The sequence below is a fragment of the Dysidea avara genome, chromosome 7 (genome assembly GCF_963678975.1).
Source record: "Dysidea avara chromosome 7, odDysAvar1.4, whole genome shotgun sequence".
Classification (NCBI taxonomy): domain Eukaryota; kingdom Metazoa; phylum Porifera; class Demospongiae; order Dictyoceratida; family Dysideidae; genus Dysidea; species Dysidea avara.
Window position 1 is genome coordinate 8,314,143 of NC_089278.1, and position 26,483 is coordinate 8,340,625.

At 39.6% G+C, this 26,483-nt stretch overlaps 1 protein-coding gene across 4 annotated transcripts in view; it reads left to right on the plus strand.

The window, feature by feature from the left end:
• Positions 1 to 26,483, plus strand: part of LOC136261316 (cell adhesion molecule-related/down-regulated by oncogenes-like) — a 78,991-nt gene that overhangs the window by 17,303 nt on the left and 35,205 nt on the right. For all 4 annotated transcript variants that reach the window (XM_066055302.1, XM_066055299.1, XM_066055301.1 and 1 more), the window contains 2 exons: positions 15,882 to 16,205; positions 16,263 to 16,589. In XM_066055302.1, coding sequence (XP_065911374.1) covers positions 15,882 to 16,205; positions 16,263 to 16,589 — 651 coding nt within the window. The remainder of the gene's footprint in view (positions 1 to 15,881; positions 16,206 to 16,262; positions 16,590 to 26,483) is intronic.

Below are 26,483 nucleotides of genomic sequence, written 5' to 3' on the forward strand. Positions count from 1 at the left end.
ACATCTTTTTTCACCATAGCCTTTTTGAGGGCCACACTGTTTTTTTACAGCTTGGCTGTTTTGGATTAGATTTCATTTCTTTTTGTATTTGTAGCGGCTTTGGAACTTTTTTAACCTGTCTTTTTTTTCTTTACCACAGGAAGAAGAAAAGATGAAGCAGTTGTACTTTAAATATTTCTGATTTTATCAGTAAATGTACAAATTATATATATAATACATATATTTATTACAGAACTCTCCATGGTGGTTTCTTTGTAACTGAACACTCTACAAGGTGACTTCTTCTTGCTGCCCTCTCTACAGGGTGAATTGTTAGTAGCTGAATAATCTACAAGGTAACTTCTTCTAGCTGATCTCTCTACAGGGTGATTTGTTTGTAGCTGAACTATCTACAAGGTAACTTCTTCTAGCTGATCTCTCTACAGGGTGATTTGTTTGTAGCTGAATTCTGTGCAGGTGATTTGTTTGCAGCTGAGCTCTTTACAGAATGGTTTCTTTGTAGCTGAACTCTCTACAAGGTAACTTCTTCCAACTGATCTTTCTACAGGGCAATTTGTTTGTGGCTGAGTTTTCTACAGGGTGATTTCTTTGAAGCTGAACTCTCTACATGGCTGTTTCTGTGTAACTGAACTCTCTACAAGGTAATTTCTTCTAGCTGATCTCTCTACAGGGTGATTTCTTTGCAGCTGAACTCTCTACATGATGGTTTCTTTGTAGCTGAACTCTCCACAAGGTAACTTCTTCTAGCTGATCTTTCTACAGGGAGATTTGTTTGTAGCTGAACTCTCTACAGGTGATTTGTTTGCAGCTGAACTCTCTACATGATGGTTCTTTGTAGCTGAACTCTTTAAAAGGTGACTTCTTCTAGCTGATCTTTCTACAGGGAGATTTGTTTGCAGCTGAACTCTCTACATGATGGTTTCTTTGTAACTGAACTCTCTACAAGGTGACTTCTTCTAGCTGATCTTTCTAGAGGGTGATTTGTTTGCAGCTGAATTCTCTACAAGGAAACTTCTTCTAGCTGATGTCTCTACAGGGAGATTTGTTTGTAGCTGAACTCTCTACAGGTGATTTGTTTGCAGCTGAACTCTCTACATGATGGTTTCTTTGTAGCTGAACTCTGTACGAGGTAATTTCTTTTAGCTGATGTCTCTACAAGGTCACTAGTTTGTAGCTGAACTCTCTACATGATGATTTCTTTGTAACTGAACTCTCTACAAGGTGACTCCTTCTAGCTGATCTTTCTACAGGGTGATTTGTTTGCAGCTGAACTCTCTACATGATGGTTTCTTTGTAGCTGAACTCTCTACAAGGTAACTTCGTCTATCTGATCTCTCTACAGGGAGATTTGTTTGTAGCTAAACTCTCTACAGGTGATTTGTTTGCAGCTGAACTCTCTACATGATGGTTTCTTTGTAACTGAACTCTCCACAAGGTAACTTCTTCTAGCTGATCTTTCTACAGGGTGATTTGTTTGTAGCTGAACTCTCTACAAGAAACTTTTTCTAGCTGATCTCTCTACAGGGAGATTTGTTTGTAGCTGAACTCTCTACAGGTGATTTATTTGCAGCTGAACTCTCTACATGAGGGTTTCTTTGTAACTGAACTCTCTACAAGGTGACTTTTTCTAGCTGATCTTTCTACAGGGAGATTTGTTTGCAGCTGAACTCTCTACATGATGGTTTCTTTGTAGCAGAACTCTCTACAAGGTAACTGATGTCTCTACAAGGTCACTAGTTTGTAGCTGAACTCTCTATATGGTAGTTTCTTTGTATCTGAACTCTCTACAAGGTGACTTCTTCTAGCTGATCTCTCTACAGGGAGATTTGTTTGTAGCTGAACTTTCTACAGGTGATTTGTTTGCAGCTGAACTCTCTACATGATGGTTTCTTTGAAGCTGAACTCTCCACAAGGTAACTTCTTCTAGCTGATCTCTCTACAGGGAGATTTGTTTGTAGCTGAACTCTCTACAGGTGATTTGTTTGCAGCTGAACTCTCTACATGATGGTTTCTTTGAAGTTGAACTCTCCACAAGGTAACTTCTTCTAGCTGATGTCTCTACAGGGAGATTTGTTTGTAGCTGAACTCTCTACAGGTGATTTGTTTGCAGCTGAACTCTCTACATGATGGTTTCTTTGTAGCTGAACTCTGTACGAGGTAATTTATTTTAGCTGATGTCTCTACAAGGTCACTAGTTTGTAGCTGAACTCTCTACATGATGGTTTTTTGTAGCTGAACTCTCTACAAGGTAACTTCTTCTATTGATCTCTCTACAGGGCGATTTGTTTGTAGTTGAACTCTCTACATGGTAGTTTCTTTGTAGCTGAACTCTACAAGGTGATTTCTTCTAGCTGAACTATAGTTGCATGAACTCCCTATAAGGTAAATTTTTCTAACTGATCTCTCTACAGGGTGAATTGTTTGTAGCTGATCTCTCTACAGGGTGACTTGTTTCTAGCTGATCTCTATACAGGTTACTTGTTTCTAGCTGATCTCTTGAATTCTCTTCAGGGTGACTGCTCTATCAAGACACACGATAGTGTGTCGTGCGGCCCAAGAAGCCGGCGCGCCACACCGTGAGTATATTAACATGAAGAAAGAAAACGCAATTTTCACACCTATGTAGCTCTGTGATCCCTTATCTGATTGGAACCAAATTTGCTAGAGACGTGCCGCCCAGTTAGGGGAGTCTACATACCAAATTTGAAGAAAATCGGTCCAGCCATTTCCGAGATACAAGCGAACAAAATGTCGTTTTAATTTCTTCGTTTTTTTTTTCTTCTTCATCTTCTTCATTTCGCACACTTGGCAAAATTCGCCATAAAACACGAATGCGTGCTCGGATTGGGCTGAAATTTGGCACATTGAAAGGGCTCATTAAGGCGGATCTCCGTACCAACTTTGGTAGGAATCCGATGAACATCACGGAGTTATTACCGATTATTTGCGTAAAATAAGGTCGAAGGTCTGTCACGCCTACAGGGTAAACCCCTTGGAGGAATCAATTGAAAATTGATATGTATATGGAGCAACCATCGTAGGAGTGCCTTTTTGTGGTTTGAAAGGAATCGGGATAAAGACCATGGAGATATGACACAAAACCCAACCTGTGTCAAAATTACGCGATCGATTTTTATGAATAAAAAACTATTAGTTTTCGTATCTACCAGGCAAACCGCTTAGAGCAATGAACTGAAAATCAGTATGTAGCTGGAATAATCATCATAGAAAGTTCTTGCAGTAGTACAGAAGAATCGGATTACAAATCACTGAGTTATGATTCGAAAGGCAACTACGTGCAGCAAATGCGAGATCGAGATACTCTAATAGAACAGTCACCCTAATAAAGCATTCAGCTGCATGTATAATTTACACAGTTATATTACATTGCAAGTTATTCTGTAGGGAATTCAGCTACAAACAAGTCACCCTGTAGTCAGATCAGCTAGAAGAAGGTACCTAATAGAGAGTTCAGCTACAAAGAAGCCATCATGTAGAGAGTTCAGCTCAAATAAATCACCCTGTGGAGAATTCAGCTACAAACAAATTGCCCTGTAGAGAGATCAGCTAGAAGAAGTTACCTTGTAGAGAGTTCAGTTACAAAGAAACAATCATGCAAAGAGTTTAGCTGCAAACAAATCACCCAGTAGAAAGTTCCGCTATGAACAGATCACACTATAGAGAGTTCAGTTAGAAACAAGTCATCCTGTAGAGAGATCAGCTAGAAGAAGTCACATTGTAGAGAGTTCAGTTACAAAGAAACAATCATGCAAAGAGTTCAGCTACAAACAAATCACCCTGTAGAGAGTTCAGCTAGAAACAAGTCACCCTGTAGAAAGATCAGCTAGAAACAAGTCACCCTGTAGAGAGTTCAGCTAGAAGAAGTTACATTGTAGAGAGTTCAGCTACTACCATGTACAGAGTTCAGCTGCAAACAAATTACCCTGTAGAGAATTCAGCTACAAACAAATCACCCTGTAGAAAGATCAGCTAGAAGAAGTTACCTTGTAGAGAGTTCAGCTACAAACAAATCACCCTGTAGAGGATTCAGCTACAAACAAGTCACACTGTAGAGAGTTCAGCTAGAAGAAGTTACATTGTAGAGAGTTCAGCTACAAAGAAACTACCATGTAGAGAGTTCAGCTGCAAACAAATTGCCCTGTAGAGAATTCAACTACAAACAAATCACCCTGTAGAAAAATCATCTAGAAGAAGTTACCTTGTAGAGAGTTCAGCTACAAACAAATCACCCTGTAGAGAGTTCAGCTAGAAACAAGTTACCCTGTAGAGAGTTCAGCTAGAAGAAGTTACATTGTAGAGAGTTCAGCTACAAAGAAACTACCATATAGAGAGTTCAGCTACAAACAAATCGACCTGTAGAGACAAACAAATCACCCTGTAGAAAGATCAGCTAGAAGAAGTTACCTTGTAGAGAGTTCAGCTACAAACAAATCACCCTGTAGAGGGTTCAACTACAAACAAGTCACCCTGTAGAGAGTTCAGCTAGAAGAAGGTACATTGTAGAGAGTTCAGCTACAAACAAATCAACCTGTAGAGAGTTCAGCTAGAAACAAGTTACACGGTAGAGAGATCAGCTAGAAACAAGTCACCCTGTAGAGAGTTCAGCTAGAAGAAGTCACATTGTAGAGAGTTCAGCTACAAAGAAACTACCATGTAGAGAGTTCAGCTGCAAACATATTGCCCTGTAGAGAATTCAGCTACAAACAAATCACCCTGTAGAAAGATCAGCTAGAAGAAGTTACCTTGTAGAGAGTTCAGCTACAAACAAATCACCCTGTAGAGAGTTCAGCTAGAAACAAGTTACCCTGTAAAGAGTTCAGCTAGAAGAAGTTACATTGTAGAGAGTTCAGCTACAAAGAAACTACCATGTAGAGAGTTCAGCTGTAAACAAATTGCCCTGTAGAGACAAACAAATCACCCTGTAGAAAGATCAGCTAGAAGAAGTTACCTTGTAGAGAGTTCAGCTACAAACAAATCACCCTGTAGAGAGTTCAGCTACAAGCAAGTCATCCGGTAGAGAGATCAGCTAGAAGGATCACCTTGCAGAGAGGTCAGCTACAAAGAAATCATCCTGCTTCATCTTTTCTTCTTCCTGTAGTAAAGAAAAATGACAGGTTAAAAAGCCCTAAAGCCAGCCATAGGCGGCTTTGGGGTATACAAATACAAAAAGAAGTGAAATCTAATCCAAAACAGCCAAGCTGTAAGAAAAGAGTGCGGCCCTGAGAAAGGCTATGGTGAGAAAAGATGTGAAATCCAAGGTGGCGGCCAAGAAATGGCTGTGATGGTAGGTTAATGGTAAAAATTTTAATAACAACAATTCAGGTGAATTTGGTGCCGCTTGGTCTTGGCACAAAATTCACCTGAATTGTCGTTATTAAATTTTTTACCATTAACCTACCATCACAGCCATTTCTTGGCCGCCACCTTGGATTTCACATCTTTTTTCACCATAGCCTTTCTCAGGGCCGCACTCTTTTTTTACAGCTTGGCTGTTTTGGATTAGATTAGGATGACTGCTCTATTAGAGTATCTAATCAAAAACAGCCAAGCTGTAAAAAAAGGTGCGGTCCCCAAGGCTATGGTGAGAAAAGATGTGAAATCCAAGGTGGCGGCCAAGAAATGGCTGTGATGGTAGGTTAATGGTAAAAATTTTAATAACAACAATTCAGGTGAATTTGGTGCCGCTTGGTCTTGGCACAAAATTCACCTGAATTGTCGTTATTAAATTTTTTACCATTAACCTACCATCACAGCCATTTCTTGGCCGCCACCTTGGATTTCACATCTTTTTTCACCATAGCCTTTCTCAGGGCCGCACTCTTTTTTTACAGCTTGGCTGTTTTTGATTAGATATCACTTCTTTTTGTATTTGTATACTGCAAAGCCGGCCTATGGCTGGCTTTGGGGCTTTTTTAACCCATGTGTTTTTTTCTTCACTACAGGAAGAAGAAAAGAACTTAAAAGAAGAATTTTAGTGCTTCAATTATTTTTGATTTTATTAGTAATTATACAAATTATATACATATATTTATTACATGCCCATTATGCCCCACAGGATATTTTTTTGCAGCTGATCTCTCTACTGGGTGACTTGAAATGTAGCTGAACTATATACAGGATGGTTTCTTTGTAGCTGAACTCTCTACAAGGTAACCTCTTCTAGCTGGTCTCTCTACAGGGTATTTTGTTTCTAGCTGAACTCTCTACAGGTGATTTGTTTACAGCTAAACTCTCTACATGGTGGTGTCTTTGTAGCCGAACTCTCTACACAGGGCCACCCACAGGGGGGGGAAACTGGGGCATTTTTCCCCGGGCCCCAGCCTGAAAGGGGCCCCAGGAGGCCCCATGAAGGGCCCCCTGAATACCTGTTTAAAAGATCGATATACTCTAATAGAGCAGTCAGATCTAAATACTCTAATAGAGCAGTCACAGTATTCTTCAGAGGAGCAGTGTAGCAAGCTTATAGATAAGGATATATGGTTGGTGATGGGTAGTTATTGTCATTGCCAACAGGTTGTGACCTTTTTTTTTTTTTTTTTTTTGTCTTCACCTTACAACTTGGGTGAAGGGCCCCACTTTAACTCTTTGCCCTGGGCCCCTTAATTTCTCTGGGCGGCCCTGTCTCTACATGATGGTTTCTTTGTAGCTGAACTCTCTATAAGGTGACTTTGTCTAGCTGAACTCTCTACAGGGTGATTTTTTTGTAGCTGAACTCTCTGCAGGGTGATTTGTTTGCAGCTGAACTATCTACATGATGGTTTCTTTGTAGCTGAACTCTCTACAAGGTGACTTCGTCCAGCTGATCTCTCTACAGGGTGATTTGTTTCTAGCTGAACTCTCCACAGGTGATTTGTTTGCAGCTAAACTCTCTACATGGTGGTTTCTTTGTAGCTGAACTCCCTACATGATGGTTTCTTTGTAGCTGAACTCTCTACAAGGTAACTTCTTCTCTACAGGGTGATTTGTTGTAGTTGAATTCTCTACAAGGTGGTTTGTATGAGGCTGAACTCTCTACATGGCGGTTTCTTTGTAGCTGAACTCTCTACAGAGTGATTTGTTTGCAGCTGAACTCTCTACATGATGGTTTCTTTGTAACTGAACACTCAACAAGGTGACTTCTTCTAGCTGATCTTTCTACAGGGTGGATTGTTGTAGCTGAACTATCTACAAGGTAACTTCTTCTAGCTGATCTCTATACAGGGTGATTTATTTGTAGTTGAATTCTGTACATGTGGTTTCTTTGTAGCTGAACTCTGTACATGATGGTTTCTTTGTAGCTGAACTCTTTACAAGGTGACTTCTTCTAGCTGAACTCTCTACGGGGTAATTTCTTTGTAGCTGAACTCTCTATATGATGGTTTCTTTGTAACTGAACACTCTACAAGGTGACTTCTTCTAGCTGATCTTTCTACAGGGTGGATTGTTGTAGCTGAACTATCTACAAGGTAACTTCTTCTAGCTGATCTCTATACAGGGTGATTTATTTGTAGTTGAATTCTGTACATGTGGTTTCTTTGTAGCTGAACTCTGTACATGATGGTTTCTTTGTAGCTGAACTCTTTACAAGGTGACTTCTTCTAGCTGAACTCTCTACGGGGTAATTTCTTTGTAGCTGAACTCTCTATATGATGGTTTCTTTGTAACTGAACTCTCTACAAGGTAACTTCTTCTAGTTGATCTTTCTACTGGGTGATTTGTTTCCAGCTGAACTCTCTACATGGTGGTTTCTTTGTTGCTGAACTCTCTACAAGGTGAATTCTTCTACCTGATCTCTCTACAGGGTAATTTGTTTGTAACTGAACTCTGTACAAGTGCGTTTTTGTGGGTGATCTCACTGCAGGTTGATTTGTTTGTAGCTGAACTCACTAAAGGGTGATTTTGCTTGTAGCTGAACTCCTTGCATTGTATCTAGTTTCTAGCTGATCTCTCTATAGGGTGATTTGTTTGTAGCTGATCTCTCTACAAGTTGATTTGTGTGTAGCTGATCTCTCTGCAGGTTGATTAATTTGCAGCCGATCTCTCTACAAGGTGATTTGTTTGTAGCTGAACTGTCTATAAAGTGATTTATTTGTAGCTGATATCTCTGCAGGTTGATTTGTTTTAGCTGCACTCTCTACAGGGTGATTTACTTGTAGCTGAACTCCTTACATTGTGTGTAGTTTCTAGCTGATCTCTCTACAGGGTGATTTGTTTGTAGCTGATCTCTCTACAAGTTGATTTGTGTGTAGCTAATCTTTCTGCAGGTTGATTAATTTGCAGCCGATCTCTCTGCAAGGTAATTTGTTTGTAGCTGAACTGTCTATAATATGATTTATTTGTAGCTGATATCTCTGCAGGTTGATTTGTTTTAGCTGAACTCTCTGCAGGGTGATTTACTTGTAGCTGAACTCCTTACATTGTGTGTAGTTTCTAGCTGATCTCGCTACAGGGTGATTTGTTTGTAGCTGATCTCTCTACAAGTTGATTTGTGTGTAGCTGATCTTTCTACAGGTTGATTTGTTTGTAGCCGATCTATCTACAGGGTAATTTGTTTGTAGCTGAACTCTGTACAAGGTGCTTTTTTGTAGGTGATCTCACTGCAGGTTGATTTGTTTGTAGCTGAACTCACTAAAGAGTGATTTGCTTGTAGCTGAACTCCTTACATTGTGTCTAGTTTCTAGCTGATCTATCTACAGGGTGATTTGTTTGTAGCTGAACTCTCTATAAGGTGATTTGTTTGCAGCTGAACTCTCTACATGGTGGTTTCTTTGTTGCTGAACTCTCTGCAGGGTGTTTTGCTTGTAGCTGATCTCTCTACAGGGTGATTTGTTTGTAGCTGATCTCTCTACAAGTTGATTTGTGTGTAGCTGATCTTTCTACAGGTTGATTTGTTTGTGGCCGATCTCTCTACAGGGTGATTTGCTTGTAGCTGATCTCTCTACAGGGTGATTTGTTTGTAGCTGATCTCTCTACAAGTTAATTTGTGTGTAGCTGATCTTTCTACAGGTTGATTTGTTTGTAGCCGATCTCTCTACAGGGTAATTTGTTTGTAGCTGAACTCTGTACAAGGTGCTTTTTTGTAGGTGATCTCACTGCAGGTTGATTTGTTTGTAGCTGAACTCACTAAAGAGTGATTTGCTTGTAGCTGAACTCCTTACACTGTCTCTAGTTTCTAGCTGATCTCTCTACAGGGTGATTTGTTTGTAGCTGAACTCTCTATAAGGTGATTTGTTTGCAGCTGAACTCTCTACATGGTGGTTTCTTTGTTGCTGAACTCTCTGCAGGGTGTTTTGCTTGTAGCTGAACTCTCTACAGGGTGATTTGTTTCTAGCTTATCTCTCTACAGGTTGATTTGTGTGTAACTGATCTCTCTACAAGCTGATTTGTTTGTAGCTGAATTCTCTGCAAAGTGTTTTGTTTGTAGCTGACCTCTCTTCAGGGTGATTTGTTTCTAGCTGATCTCTCTACAGGGTGATTTTTTTGTAGCTGACCTCTCTTCAGGGTGATTTGTTTCTAGCTGATCTCTCTACAGGATGATTTTTGTAGCTGACCTCTCTTCAGGGTGATTTGTTTCTAGCTGATTGCTCTGCAGGTTGATTTGCTTGTAGATGAACTCTCTACAGTGTAACTTGCTTGTAGCTGAACTCCTTACTTTGTGTCTAGTTTGTAGCTGATCTCTCTACAGGGTGATTTGTTTGTAGCTGAACTCCTTACTTTGTGTCTAGTTTGTAGCTGATCTCTATACAAGTTGATGTGTGTGTAGCTGTTCTCTCTGCAGGGTGATTTTTTTGTAGCCGATCTCTCTACAAGGTAATTTGTTTGTAGCTGAACTATCTATAAGGTGATTTGTACATAGCTGATCTCTCTGCAGATTGATTTGTTTTAGCTGAACTCTCTACAGGGTGATTTGTTTCTAGCTTATCTCTCTACAGGTTGATTTGTTTGTTGCTGATCGCTCTAAAGGTTGATTTGTTTGTAGCTGAACTCTCTGCAAAGTGTTTTGTTTGTAGTTGATTTCTCTACAAGGTGATTTTTTGTAGCTGACCTCTCTTTAGGGTGATTTGTTTCTAGCTGATATCTCTACAGGGTGATTTTTGTAGCTGACCTCGCTTCAGGGTAATTTGTTTCTAGCTGATAGCTCTACAGGTTGGTTTGTTTGTAGCTGAACTCTCTACAGGGTGATTTGCTTGTAGCTGAACTCCTTATATTGTGTCTAGTTTCTAGCTGATGTCTCTACAGGGTGATTATTTGTAGCTGAACTCTCTACAGGGTAATTTGTTTCTAGCTTATCTCTCTACAGGTAGATTTGTGTTGATTTGTTCATTGCTAATCGCTCTAAAGGTTGATTTGTTGCAGCTGAACACCCTGCAAAGTGTTTTGTTTGTAGCTGATCACTCTAAAGGGTAATTAGTTTGTAGATGAACTCTCTCCACAGTGACTTGTGTGTAGCTGAATTCTGTGTAGCTGAATTCTCTAGAGAGTGACTTAATTGTAGCTGAATTCTCTACACAGTGCATGACTTGTTTAAAGCTGAACTTTCTTCAGTGTGACTTGTAATGTTCTGAATCTCTATAGTGATATATTTGCTTAACTCTCCACATGGTGATTGTCTTCTTGCTGAACTGTCTATAAGATTAACTGTTTGCCCTACAGAATAACTTGTGATGTAATAAAATTCTATAATGGAGTAAATAAATTAGCCGAATGCTCTATTAGGGTGACTGTTCTATTAGAGTATCTCGATCTCGCATTTGCTACACGGAGTTGGCTTTCGAATCATAACTCAGTGGTTTGTAATCCGATTCTTCTGTACTACTGCAAGGACTTTCTATGAAGATTATTCCAGTTATGCACCGATTTTCAGCTCATTGCTCTAAGCGGTTTGCCTAGTAGGCGTGAAAACTAATACTTTTTTATTCATAAAAATCGATCGCGTAATTGTGACACAGGTTGGGTTTTGTGTCATATCTCCGTGGTCTTTATCTCGATTCTTTTCAAACCACCAAAAGGCACTCCTACGATGGTTACTCCATCTACATAGCAATTTTCAACTCATTCCATGAAGCGGTTTACCCTGTAGGCGTGACAACAAATCGATCTTGTTTTACGCGAATAATCGGTCATAACTCCTTAACCATTCATCGGATTTGTACCAAATTTGATGCTAGGATTCGCCGTTGGACTCCCTTTCTGTGTGCCAAATTTCAAGGCGATCGGAGTACGCGTTTGCTTGTTATAGCAATTTTTGCAAGTGTGCGAAAAGACGAAGAAGAAGAAAAAAAACGAAGAAAAAAAAACGAAACTTTGGCAGCTCGTATCTCGGAAATGGCTGGAGCGATTTCCTTCAACTTTGGAATGTAGACTCCCTTGGCTGGCGGGCAACTGTGTAGCAAATTTGGTTCCAATCAGATAAGTGATCACCGAGATGCAAAGGTGTGAAAATGACGTTTTCGTTCTTCCTGTCAATATACTCACGGGTGTGGCGCGCCGGCTTCTTGGGCCGCACGACACACTACCGTGTGTCTTGATCTAGATCTCGCACTTACTGCACCAAGTTGGATTTCGTGTTATAACTCCGTGGCTTTAAGTCTGATTCTTCTACACCATTGAAGAGCCTTTCTAAGATGATTACTCCTTCTATACAGCGATTTTCAAAGCATTCGCCCTAGCGGTTTACCTGGTAGGCGTGGCAAGTAGTCGTTTTTTTTATTATCTGATCTCGATTGCGTAATTGTTACACACTGTTGGTTTTTTCATTGTATCTTCCTGCGTTTTAGCTCGATTTCTTTCAAACCACAAAAGGTTTGAGGTTCAATAGTTAACCTATTCACCCACCGATTTTCAGCTTCTTCCCATACGCGGTTTACCCTGTAGGCGTGACAACATATTGGTGTTATTTTTCGTGAATAATCGATCATAACTCTTTTCCTGTTTATCGTATCCTAGCCAAAGTTGGTACAGAGATGTGCCTTTATACCCCCCTTCTGTGTGCCAAATTTCAAGGAAATCGGATATGGCATTTGCGTTTTATAGCAGTTTTTGTAAGTGTGCGAAAAGAGGAAGAAAAATAAGAAGAAAAAAAACGAAGAAGCTAAGCCAATTTTTGAAGTCGTATATCTCGGGAACGCTTGAAGCGATTTCGCTCTAATTTGGAATGTGGAGTGCTGAAGGTGGAGGGAGTGTCCACAGGAAAAATCGTCTTGTTTCATCAAGGCAGCACAGAGCTACGGAGGTGCGAAAATTGCATTTTCTTTCTTCCTGTCAATATACTCACGGGTGTTACGCGCCGGCTTCTTGGGCCGCATGACACACTACCGTGTGTCTTGATTCCTAATTTTTTCTTATGCTTGTTTGTGAAGTTTTTTTGCAAGCTCATGTCCACAAAATAGCCTGCTTTTCACAAAACCAGTTACAATACTTTAAGAGTTAATCACAGCACTATTATACTAGATTATGACTCATACAATAACAACTGATCGGTGGGCGTGGCTCTACCTAAGCCTGCAGACAATAATGGACATGGATTCGTGCATACTTACAGATTGATGATTGGGCGTGGCTACCATATGTCTACAGGCAGTAATTTACGTAAGTGGGCGTGGCTCACGAAACAAGCAGGGATATGCTATGACGTGTAGTAACACGTCCACATTTAATTTAGCACATGTCTACAGACAGTAATTTACGTAAGTGTGCGTGGCTCATGAAAGAAGCAGGGCTACACTATGACGTTTAGTTTAGTGGGGTCAGACCCAAGTAATCTGTAAAGCAGGACCTTTTTCTTGATTAACACAAAGTAATATAATGGGACCTGGATGACCCGACTCGATTTAACAGTGTTACTAAATAAACTATATTTATTGACTTACACATTGCTATATAGTTTGCCGTGAGTTGCTCTCCCTGATCAATATCAACAGCAAATCACGTACATGTGTGTTCAAAATAGTTTGGTGCACCTGGCGACCACTTGTATTCGAATAGTTTGATGCAATATACACTGGTAGATGGAAGCCATACTGTAGTCTATTACAGGTTTTTGCAATTGAACTCATCGCCTTTGCGATTGAATTCGTCCCGTTTGCAATTGAATTCGTCAGTTTTGCAATTGAATTCGTCCCGTTTGCAATTGAATTCGTCAGTTTTGCAATTGAATTCGTCAGTTTTGTAGTTGAATTAGTCGGTTTTGCAATAGAATTCGTCGCGTTTGCATTACAATTCGTCATAAATAAAACGACACCAAGAAACCAACCCGTTCATTAAGAGATGAACTATTTATGCCTTAGAGAGTTACACTTGAGACACTAGAAGGTAATTGAAGCTGGTAGTACGCGAAGTTGATAGCTGTCTGACAAGTTAATTAACTTGCTCGCGAGTGACCACACCCATCGCGAATGGCGTAGTAGAGTTTGGAATGTTGCTGGATAGGCTGTAGAGGAAGAATTATTGCCATATAAAGAGTTGTTTACTACTGTTGTACTTGAACAAGTTCTTGTAGCAGCTGCTACATCATGTTTTCGTGTTTGCTCCAGCTGCCATTCTTGTTACGGACAAATTTAACTGCAAAAGCGACAAATTCAATTGCAAAAGCGACGAATTCAATTGCAAAACCGACAAATTCAATTGCAAACGGGACGAATTCAATTGCAAAATCGACGAACTCAATTGCAAACAGGACGAATTCAATTGCAAAGTCACCGAATTCAATTGCAAAAACCTGTAACACTCAGCGGTAGAACCTTGACTAATGTCCATGGTAAAGAAGGATAAAAGGTAAGACAATAGCGCAAGCATTGTATGTTTATCAATATACCAAAGGTTTTTTCTTAAGCGAGCAAGCAGGCAGTAGAAAATTCCGTTGACTAAATTAAAAAAAAAAATTCTGTAGCAACTTGATGGAAACGTTTCGGGTCGATCTGAAGACACTTTTGGGCTTGGTTTTACCCAACCAATACTGACTGTCATGTCGTTGTGAGGAAAAATCGTGGCAGGTTTTTGGGTTATATTATATCACAGATCGCCCCACACCTTTGATGTCCCTACTATACAGTACTATCGTACTGTACGATAAGGTCGAACTTCTGTCATGCCTACAGGGTAAACCCCTTGGAGGAATGAGCTGAAAATTGCTATGTAGATGGACTAACCATTGTAGGAGTGCCTTTTTGTGGTTTGAAAGAAATCGAGATAAAAACCATGGAGATATGATACAAAACCCAACCTGTGTCACAATTACGTGATCAAGTTTCGTGATAACTTAATTTTCACACCTACCAGGTAAACTACTTAGAAGAGTGAGCTGAAAACCAGTATGCAGATAGAGTAATCATTTTAGAAAGTCCATGGAGTAGTATAGAAGAATCAGAGTAAAGGCCACTGAGTTACAATACAGAATCCAACACTGTGTAGCAAGTGTGCAATTGAGATATTCTAATAGTGCAGTCACTCTATTAGAGCATACAGCACTGTTAGTAAGTTACTGTATTAGAGCATTCAGCTACGTAAGAAGTCACTGTGTAGACACAACAAGACCCAATAGAGAGTTCAGCTAAAACAAGTTATCCAGTAGAGAGTTCGGCTACAAAAAAAGTTAGAGCTCAGCTACAAACAAATCACCCTGTGGAGTATTGAGCTACAAAATGCCACCTTGTAGAGAAATCAGCTACAAGCAAAATCACCCTGTGGAGAGTTCAACTACAAAAAGCCACCCTATAGAGAGATCAGCTAAAAACAAGTCACCTATTCAGCTAGAAACAGGTCCCCCAGTAGAGAGTTCAGCTACAAACACGTCACACAGTAGAGAGTTCAGCTACAAACAAACCACCCTGTGGAGAAACATGTCACACAGTAGAGGGTTCAGCTACAAACAAACCACCCTGTGGAAAGTTCAGCTACAAGCTAGACCCGATGGAGAATTCTACAAACAAATCATCCTGTGGATAGATCAGCTACAAAAAAGTCAACCAGTATTGAGTTCAGCTACATAAAAGTTACCTGCAGAGAACTCAACTACAAACAATCACCCTGTGGAGTATTCAGCTCCAAAAAGCTACCCTGTAGAGAGACCAGCTACAGGCAAATCAGACTTCAGCTACAAAGCCTTTCTATAGAGAGATCAGCTAGAAACAAGCCAATCAGCTAGAAAAAAATCAACTGTAGAATTCACCTGCAAGCAGGTCACCTAGTAGTGAGTTCAGCTACAAGCTAGTCATTTGGTTGAGAATTCAACTACAAAAAAGTCACCTGGTAGAGAATTCAGCTAGAAACAAGTTGATCATATAATAAAGATCTGGGTGGACTAATAGCAATAGAATACAGAGACCATACCTCTTAACCAACAATCTAGCTATTTATTTAACAGTAAACAAGCTGACCTCACCCCTTATTGGTCTAGCTACCCTTGGCTGACTCGAGATACTGTAATACGATAGTTGCTCTAATACAATTAACAGTCATGTATGATATTCTAATAGAAGAGTCACTAGTTACTATATACTATAGCTAACTGTGCAACGACAAAACTAAAAATTGTCATTTTTAAAAATGAAGTAGGGATCTATGCAATAAAAAGTAGTGAAACGAGATGAATGATGGTATTACAGCATAGCTCAGTGAAAAAGCCCCTACTTTGGCACATTAGCTATAACATTTTTCAATGCCAAAGTAGGGACTTTCCCACTGAGCTATGCTGTAATACCATCTTTCATCTCTGTTTCACTAATTTTTTATTGCATAGATCCCTACTTCATTTTTAAATTGGCAATTTTAAAATACCAGTATAATTAAAGCAAGTTTGTTATAAATGATATTGTTGTAATTTATCTGTATTTTAGTTTGAAGTGTTAGCAATTATTATATTAAGTGTTTGATGTTGTCTGTAGTGTTTGATGATGACTGGGATAGTAATGATACAATCATAAGAATGGTTGAAGTCAGAATTGCCTTTTCAATTTTAATACCATGCAATCCCCCGTTGGCCAACCCATCCCCTACAGTAGAGTGGACAATTGATTCATCACCGTTAAATGTCTCTAATTCCAAGTACAAAATATTACCATCTGGTGATCTAATTATTGGAAACATTCAGTTTGGCGATATCTCTACTGATGATTCTTCTAGCCTTCATAATTATCAATGTCATGTGATAAACCGATTGATTTTTCAAACTGTTGAGAGTCCTATTATTTATCAGTTACACCTAGTTGGTAAGGCTGTAGCTGTTATTCTTTGCTGTCATGTCCAATGTATTTATTGTTGTTTAGATGTTTACAGTGAAGATCTCACCATTTTTGACACACTAGAGGATACAGTGTTACTATTTGGCTCTGATGCTGAATTCATTTGTATAGCTATTGCTAATGGCGTTCAGAGATTGGGGTATTTGTATCGTAGAACTGATGGGAATGCTTTAGGGATTAATACAGTTACACCTACCCTTCCTCTTAGTAATGATATTGAACGTCGTCATGCTATGTTTATTACTGGAGTAACAGAAGAAAATGCTGGAGAATATGAGTGTGTTGTACAGGATGTTCGAGTGGGTGAAACACGTACACTTGCTGCAGTGATGTTTAACATTACAGTAGTTGGTAAGAATTGAACAAGTACAGCCCAGTTGTAATAACAATTGGTTTAAAAGTGACTGATGATTAAATAGTGTAGTATCAGTAGCTAGACAAGGAAATGGCTGCAATGATAAATGTACTTTATGTGCAACATCGTTGCAGCCATTTCTATGTTTCCACATTTCATTTCACATTATTTTAATACTAGCCACTGGCCAGAAACTTTTAAATAACTAAACTATTTTGGTCAAACAATCATTTTTTCTATATAGAAGTCTCAAAGTGTACTTTGGGATTTTTCAAGCTCCTTATTATTTTTGTTTTACACAAGTGTGAAAAACTGCATGGTCATGACTTGTAAGATCTAAATAAGTTATTTTAAGGTATTCAATCTGTTTTACTAACTATCTAAAGTATTACATAGCTTTGGTACCTGTCCATTGTTCCAGATCATTACAGATTACACATTAAGCAATTTTTCTATATTAACGTATTGGTAACCAACCATTAAACATTAGCACCAATGATATCCCATTGTTGTATAGCATACATGGTTATGTAACTTTTAGAGTATGTGAGCCCTGCACAATCCTGGATGTTATAGTTAAAGCACCACTGCATGTGTGTATGTCTGTATGGAAATACAGCAGCGTGTTAAGAAGCTAATACAGCACAAGGCAAAGCTGATTGCTGTATTAGCCTCAAGACACCCCCTGAGTACTGTACTTTTTATGCACACAATCATAGGTGGTGCTTCCAAATGTTATAGTATTTCCTGTTCATCTTGCTTACAGTGTTTATCTTGAGTATCTAAACTGCTTCAATTATTGATCAGAGTGTTAATATGATGTATTTATAGTTGTTAATAAATTAATATAATTAGTTGGGTTAGTTTTAGTGATTTACAATGTTGTACATGTGATTGATTGTGCTGTTTGTTTTCATAAACATCATTGCAGCCATTTCTTGGCCAGCACTTTAGATTTTTTCATTGAGTGCCACACCCCTTTTTACAGTTTGGCTGCTTTGTGTGTATTTTTTTTTTTTTTGTACTCTATATGGCCCCAAATTCAGCTTATGGCTGACTTTGGAGTTTGTTTTTTCCCACATTTCTTCTTTTCTACAGACACCATGATGATTATTAAAGACAGAAGTGTTGTGTTTGACTTTTTGGTAAGATTAGAACACTCTAGCAGAGTACACAGTTTTAGAGTAATTGTAATAGAATGCACATACGTAGAATGCTCTAGAATTTTTATTGATAGATTTAAACTTTTACTATAGATTTTGAATATTTATTTATAAAGTAGAAACTATGATAGCAGTGGCTCAGTGGTTAAGGACATGGGTGTTCAGTATGGAGGACTTGGGCTCCAGGAATGCCATAAAAATTAACATTGTCAACAAAAAGAACTGGAACACAAAGGAAGACAAAGGCAAGTTCATGACGCATGTATTGCATGTACTGCGGTTGGCTAAAACATGCATCTCAGGATGAAGTAATGTCAAACAGTGAAGAAATCAATCCCGTAGCCTTACCTGTTGTCGAGTTATGCTTGGTTGGAGGTATCAGTTAGTTAGTCAGCATAAAATTCTGTTAAATAGAAAATCCACCCCAAAACACCTTCGCTGTAAAATAGTGCATCCAAGAAACTACAACCCAATGTAATAAACAGCTCAACTGAAGAGAAAAATAACTGGTAACTTAAAGAGCTGATATCTGGAGTAGAAGTCTGTTGGTCAACATCCTTGTCTGTTTTAGTCAGTTTATCAACATCTCTGGTCAGAACCTTGATCATCTTCATTCTGATCCATAACAATAATTATTATCCTGGTCCAGTTGTAGATTAGTAACCTGCTCTTGCTGATCATCGTGTGGGCTGGAAGTTTGTCCTAAGTTATCTTGCTGTTAACCTCCTTCCTCAAATACTGCTGTTTCATTAACAAATCTGTCTACCCATTTTGGAGGACGGCCTGGGCCATTGCGACATCCACCATACCAGTAACGTCCATCTGGAAAGGCTGGTGGACACTTGGTTACACGTTGTAGATGAACTCTGATCTGATCCTTTGGAGAATTTCCTTATATTTGTTCTGCAATTATTCCAGTACTTTCTAATCTAGTAATCCTGAATGGACCATACCATGGCCTTGATAATTTTCGATTAGCCCCAGTTTCATCTTGCGGATGTTTGATCAATACCCAATCTCCAATTTTATACTGGTTTGGACTAGTCTTTGTTCTTTTACCATACTGAGTTTTGTATTTTCTTTGAGCATTCTGTATGCACTCAGCAGCGCACTGTCTTGCTGATGATAACACTTTAACCAGTTCCTCTCTGTAATCTGATACAATTAGTGCATTTGTTGGTGTCTGGCAAATACGCTGCCTCGATTGATTGACAACAATCCATTCCAAACAAGAGAAAAGTAGGCTTCTCAAGTGTTGCATCATGCGGGGTGTTCCTGTAAGCCCATGGAACTCCATGGAGATATCTGTCCCACTGTAGTCCATAGATGGCTGCCTGCTTTCTTAACATAGGTTTCAGAGTTCTATTAAACCTCTCAGTGAGTCCATTACATTGAGGATGATAGGCTGTTGTATTTAATTTTTCAATTCCCAGCAGACTGTAGACATCCTTCATTAGGTATGACAACAGGTTGGTGCCTCTGTCTGACAACAATGCTTCTGGTACACCAAACAATGGTATATACTCCTCCATTAATATTTTCACAATACGTGTGGTTTTTTGATCTGGCATGGGGTACAGTGTACCATTTGTCAAAAAGTCTTGGAGTACCAATACATGTTTATTGCTACTCTGTCCTCGGTAGATCCATGATGTCAATACCTACTATTTGAAAAGGCCTCTGGACAGGTATTGGTTTTAAGGGAGGTCTTCCAGTAGATTCACCTCCCGAGGCGAAAGCACATTGAGGACAGCTCCTGCAGTGCTTGGCAACATCTGCGTACATGCCATCCCACCACCAAGAATGCACTAACAAGTTGTACAATCTATTATAAGAAAAATGTCCAGTAAGGGGGCCACCGTGAGCACTCAGGATTAGCTTTTCCTTAAGTTGAGTTGGAACCATTGCTCACCTTCTGGACTTGTGCTTCGGGTCAATGAAATACAGCACATTATTATCAATTCCAAACTGGCTAGCTTGAGAAACTATTTTATGCGTTCGTTGCTTATCTTCTGGCAGGACCCCTGATTCATTATAACTCAATACCTCAGCGACATGCTGATCTTTCTTCTGTTCCATTGCCAATACTGCTGGGCCAATGTCATCTAGGTGCAGGCTTCAGGAGAACTGAAATGTCATCAACTACATTACCAACAATAGCAACTTGCACTTCTGACTCACCTAGACCTTCTGTAGGGGCAGATCCAGGAGGATTACGAGACAATGCATTTACATTAGAGTTCTCCCTCCCTGCTCTGTGAACAATATCTACATTCTTGAGACCACTGCCAAACACTTTTGTCCACCATCAGGCATGTTTTCCAGAAATATTAGGGTTGAGCAAAACAAATTTGACTGCATGCTGTATGATCAGTGTAGATTGTGACTTGTTGGTCATAAAGGTAGTGTCTGAAATGACTGATTGCCCACACAACAGCTAAAGTTTCTAAGTCTGTTATTCCATAGTTCTGTTCTGCTGGGGACAGTGCTCTGCTTGCATAAGACATAGGATGTGCAACCATCTTCTTGTACTTGAGAGAGTATTGCTCCCAATCCTGAGCAGATAGCATCAGTTTCCAGGATGAACCCATTGTAAAAATTTGGATAAGCTAATGTTGGAGCTTCAGTCAACTTCTGCTTCAAGAGATTGAATGCTTTTTGGCACTCTTCTGTCCAATTGTTCTGTCCAATTGAATGGAGCATTCTTCCTAGTTAGTGTGTGAAGTGGACCTGCAATTTTGGCAAATGATGGCACAAACTTCCGATAGAATGAAGACAAGCCAAGAAACTGTCTCACATCTTTAACACTCTTTGGATTAGTAAACTCTTGCACAGCTATAATATGCTGGTTACTGGTCTTCAACCCCCTGGGTGTGATTACATGGCCCAAATATCTAACTTCATCTCTAACAAACAAGCATTTGCTTGGTTTCAACTTCAACCCAGCCTGGATAAGTTTCCCCATCACTGTCCTAAGGTGTTCAAGGTGTTGCTCCAAGGTCTCTGAATACACAAGAATATCATCAATGTAAACAGTTACAAAGCCAGATGCATCTGGTGGATTAAGGCCCATTAGCACTTTCTGCATAAGATGTTGAAAAACAGATGATGCATTAGTTAAGCCAAAAGGCATTACACGAAATTCATGTAGTCCTTGAGGTGCTATAAATGCTGTTTTGGCTCTAGAGTCAGGATGGACCTGAACTTGCCAAAAACCTGAGGTTAAGTCCAGAGTAGAGAAAAATTTTGCATTCTCCAATTCATCCAGAAGATCGTCTATCCTAGGCAGAGGAAACTTGTTGGGCTTGGTGACTGTATTCAATTCCCAGTAGTCCACACAAAACCTATATGTGCCATCCTTCTTTTGCACCAATACTATGGGACTTACCCATGGACTAACAGAGGGTTGGATAACACCAGCATCTAACATAGTTTGTATCTGCCTGGCAACTTCCTGTTTGGAAACAAATGGGAGTCTTCTGGGATGCTGTCTCTTGGGCTGAGCATTGCCAGTGTCAATTTTTATCTGTATCAACTGAGTGTCACCCCATTCCTCTTCTTGTAAGCTAAATACTTCATGGTGATCCATGAGGAATTGACAAAACTTCAACCTTTCTGGCTTACTCAAGTGCAGGTTATCATAAAACATCTCACGTACTTTATCCATTCTCCAGCTTTCTGATGTTATGGAATTCACTACGATACATTCTTTCAATTGGTCATCACTGGTTGCCTGCTCAGGATCTAATTGGGTGTTTATTGTTGATGAAATAATTTCACCTTCTTCAAGTGTTCTCAACTTTAACCCTTGTTCTAGCCTTTGGGTAAATCCAGTTAGATTCAAAATGAATACTTGTGCAGTGCCATGTTTGAGTTCTGTCACTAAAGGCTCCATTGATGATCCCAACTCTGCCATGCAGGGGTCAGGTTCCACTACAAAAGTCTTTCCAGTAGTGCACTCTCCTTGTGCCTGTACCTGAACCTTAATGCCCTGCTGAGGTAATAACTTCACACCTTGGACCAACTGCATACGAACTAATGGAACCACAATGTCACCTTTATCATCATTTCCAACCACACAATGGTCTTTCGAAGTATTGGATTCTCTGCTACCCTCTACTTGTCTCTGTCTGAAGGGATGAACAATGGGATGATAGGTTATTATTCCCAACTGTCTACAAATGCCTTCTGATAACAAGAGCTGATCATAAGCATCCATTTTAATATACACATTGGTCTTCAACTTCTTGTTTCCAAAGGAATTGTCTAACTCCATTCTCCCATTCAGGATGAAGGTTTATCTACTGTAAGTTTTGGGAATCTTATCTAGAGGTGTACCGATAATTGGATCGGCTGCAATATCGGCCACCGATATGGCATTTTTTACCAATATCGGTATTGGTACAGAACAGCAGGAGGACCAATATCGCTACCGATATTTATACAGTAGCAATAGTTTGTACACAAACGTATTATGCACTGGTTTTCTACGTTATCCATGTGGCTCTGGCTTATTGTTTACTCTGCAACAAGTGCTACTCTACGAGAAGCCATATAATTACATGCGATTCTAGTGTTTGTTGCTGGAAAGCTCATCACAGTCTTTACAAATGAAGCAGTTATAGAGTACCTTTGTAATAAAAGAAGGATCACAGGATAACCAAGGAAACTTGCTGTACCAGCTTTCTCACAAGCCATTAGAATGCAGAGTAATGCAGAAATATCCGTTTAAGGCTTCATGGGAGTATACATAAAAATGTTTGTAGGTGCCTAATTGTCTGGATTGCACAATAGAAACCCAAGCTGTATACCACCACAGGCAATGAATACATGCACATGTTGTTGTAGGGTAGGTAAATGTACACTTTCGTTTGCTTAAAGTATTAATGCAAATATCGGATCGACTATCGGTTATCGGCTTCTTTTGGTTGCATCAATATCGGATATCGGTACATGCCAAAAACCCATATCGGTACACCTCTAATCTTATCTGGCTTCTTAAAATCCTTCTTCGACCTGTTAACTGTAGCCACTTCTTAAACAGTTCACCACCCATTACAATGATCTCAGCTCCATTATCAACAAGACCTTCTGCAGACACCCTTTGGATGAATACTTCAGCACATTGGATCTGACTTCCTTCATTGCGCACCATGCCCACTCGTCCTTCATCCTCTGAGACAGATTCAGAGTGGAGATAGTCATTAGAGATGGTAGCACTGGAGGTACTGACTTGTCTATTGATTGAATTCTTTCCTGAGTTCTTGACATTGCTCTGACCCTGAACCTTACTCTCTGTGCTCTTTACTCGGCAATCCTTAGCAAGATGACCCAACTTTCTACAATTATAGCACTGTTTGTTACTGTTTATATTCTGAGATGCTTGGCGATTGGTCTGCTGAGTGGCTGCACTCCACTGTCTCCACAATGGTTGAGAACTCCGCTCTTGGTCTCTTGTTGGAAGTTGATATAGTCTCCTCTTCTTCAACTCAAACTGATGCTGTTTTTCATTCCTGGCTGCCATACATAGTTCTTGATAATTCATGGCTCCTGACACTAAAGGATCCTGCATCAATTCAGGATACAGACCATCTTACAGCTGTCCATACAGGAATGCTTCTCTGTCTCTCTGCTTAGTGAATCATTGTGGTATGCAATATGAAATTCTTTCTTCATGCGATATATGATATGATATCAGCGACTGATTCTTTTTCTTTCTGTTGAATGTGTCTAAAATCCTGAGCAGCCAGGACTCGAACTTAGCTGTGAGTGCAGCTGTGGCTGTCTGCAAAGTGTTCTTGGATTCCTGAGTAAGCAGCAGCCACTCTTGCAAAGCACGTCCTCTAAGATGGCCTGCCAATTGAATTAGAGTGTCCTCTTCTGGCGACTTGTTTCATCTCACTACTCTCTCCAGCGATGGTAACCAGTCTTCGAAGGTTGTCTTAGTGTTCTCTCCACTACAACAGTCTAGAGGTGGGGCTTTCCCTTGTCAAGAGTGCATTCGTGCTGAAGAATCTCGAGAATGTGTTGCTGGAGTGGAGGATAACATTTCATCATTCGACCAAGGTTTGCTCATCCCTCGATCACTTGCTTCCATCTGACATTTGTATGTCATACCCACGCGAGTGACTTGGCTTCTAGCCTGGCTTTCCCCTCCATGGCTGCATCGGTTGGATGACTCCAATTTAACAACCTCCTCCTTCAGGCAAGCAATTTCAGTGTCCTTCTGTTCAAGTGAAGCTTCATGCAATACCAGATCCTCTTGGCCTTATCTCCTTCTTTCTTCAACTTGCCTTCCAACTTGGTGACAATAGCTTTCAATTCTATTACTTCTGCTTGTAGGTGAGTTACCGTTAGAGGTGTACCGATAATCGGATCGGCTATAATATCGGCCACCAATATGGTAATTTTTACCAATATCGGTATCGGTACAGAACAGCAGGAGGACCGATATCGCTACCGATATTTATACACTAGCAATAGTTTGTACATAAACGGATTGTGCATTGGTTTTCTACATTATTCATGTGGCTCTTTAGTGCCAGTGGCTTATTATTCACTTTGAAACAAGTGCTACACTACAAGAAGCCATATAAATACACGCGATTCTACTGTCTGTTGCTGGAAAGCTTTTCACAGTCTTTATAAATGAAGCAGTTATAGAGTACCTTGTAATAAAAATAAGGGTCACAGGATAACCAAGGAAACTTGCTGTACCAGCTTTCTCACAAACCATTAGAATGCAGAGTAATGCAGAAATATCCGTATAAGGCTTCATGGGAGTATACATAAAAATGTTTGTGGGTGCCTAATTGTCTGGATTACACAATAGAAACCCAAGCTGTATACCACCACAGGCAGAGTATAGCAATGAATACATGCACATGTTGTTGTAGGGTAGGTAAATGTATACACTTTTAGCTATAATGCAAATATCGGATCAATTATCGGTTATAGGCTTCTTTTGGTGATATCAATATCGGATATCGGTACATGCAAAAAAACCACATCGGTACACCTCTAGTTACCGTCATTTCAGTTTCACAGCACAGATACTACAAACACACCAAGTTTTGTCAAAATCTGAGAGGTGACCTAAATTCCTGGTTGATTTGACATGGAATGACCCAAAAGTGAGGCTCTAGCTCCAAGAATCAGAATCTCAGCATCAAGTGTTCTGCACAATGATGTATAAGATAATTTCCCACAGAGCACAGTTCAGGGTGAAAATAACCAGTGTAATGGAGTCTCCGTAAACTAACTATATATATTCATAATTATTGTAGCCAATCATATTGTATTATGCATTTACGCATGCATTGTACTTAGTTACCATTTTAGTTATTAAAAGAGTGGCTGTTGTAGTATTTACTGGCAACTCTACGGCACTCTCATTTAAATTTGGAGGTCCTACACCAAGATATTTGAGGAACTAAAGATGATATTGGAGTGACAGAAACGTTTTTCTTGACATTAGCCTTATTATGGAGTGGTTAGAGAAGGCGAATAGTGACTGGGAGGCAAGCAGTGGAAGTAAGTTTGACGAAGAAGCAGTCTAAAGAGGAGAAATTTCCACAGGGAAGGACTTACCCTTTAAACTTGAAGCGAATGGCTTCAGGCCAGTTGCAGACGCTGGCGAAGGTACTGGAATTACCTACTGGAGTGTCAAATGAAGAGATGCAGCAGTTGTTAGAGGGAAAGCTCATGGAATTGGAGCGTGAGCCTAGAAATGTACAAGTAGTAGTAAGAGGAAACAAGCAAATTTTCCTCGTTGATGAGGAGGGAATAATTGTCTCTATGGAGCATGTGAGTAATGATACACAAGAGCACGTGATTAAGGGCATGTGAGTAATGAGGTATTGGATCACGTGAATAATGAAAGTCATTATGATGATGTATTCGAATTGCGCAGTGCACTGTGCGAGGTGCGTAGTAAGAACGAATCGCTCACCTCATGCAAATTTTTAGCTACATGCACCCCATATTTTCTGATTTATGACCACAAATATTTTGAACATTTCATGAAAATTTGCTCCATCTGTAGTTACAAAATCAACTGTAACTTCGCACTGTGAAAATATTTTTGAACACAATTTTCACTGACGGAAGCCTGTTGATTGACCTCTCCAGTGATCTCTGGATATCTACTTAATTATGGTACAAATATTGAAAAGTAAAATCCTTTATATTTGAGTAAATACTGCTTGAAATTCTTAGAATTTTTTTGTAAATAATGAATGGGTCATGGTCTATGTTTGATAAAATTGTTGTGGTGGGACCACAATGGGCTCGAGATATATAATGAATTATGTTGTGGTACGTAGTGGAATTTTGTAGTCTATTATTGTTGTATGGGAGTGTACACCAGGTACAGTGCAACCTGTATTAGTGACCACCTGTACTGAAAGACCATCCATGTTCTGCAGTTACTCTATACTTCTATTAATGTATATCACCAAAGCATCAACCCTTTCTAGCAAATGCATCTTTATTAGACAAGTTACAGATCTGACCTGACCACCATGTGTCCATAAACATATTATGTGAATGTTGTAACATCTCTTCAGAAAATACCTTCTTTATTAAGTTGAATCCCACTGTACTGGACTTAGCCCTATTTAAATTGTGTATGTGGTTGCACAGGTACACACAACAAAACTCCTCAAAGGGATACCTGGACACTTTGATAAGTAGGATGCCTGTTTATATTCCCACTCTAGTCAGTGG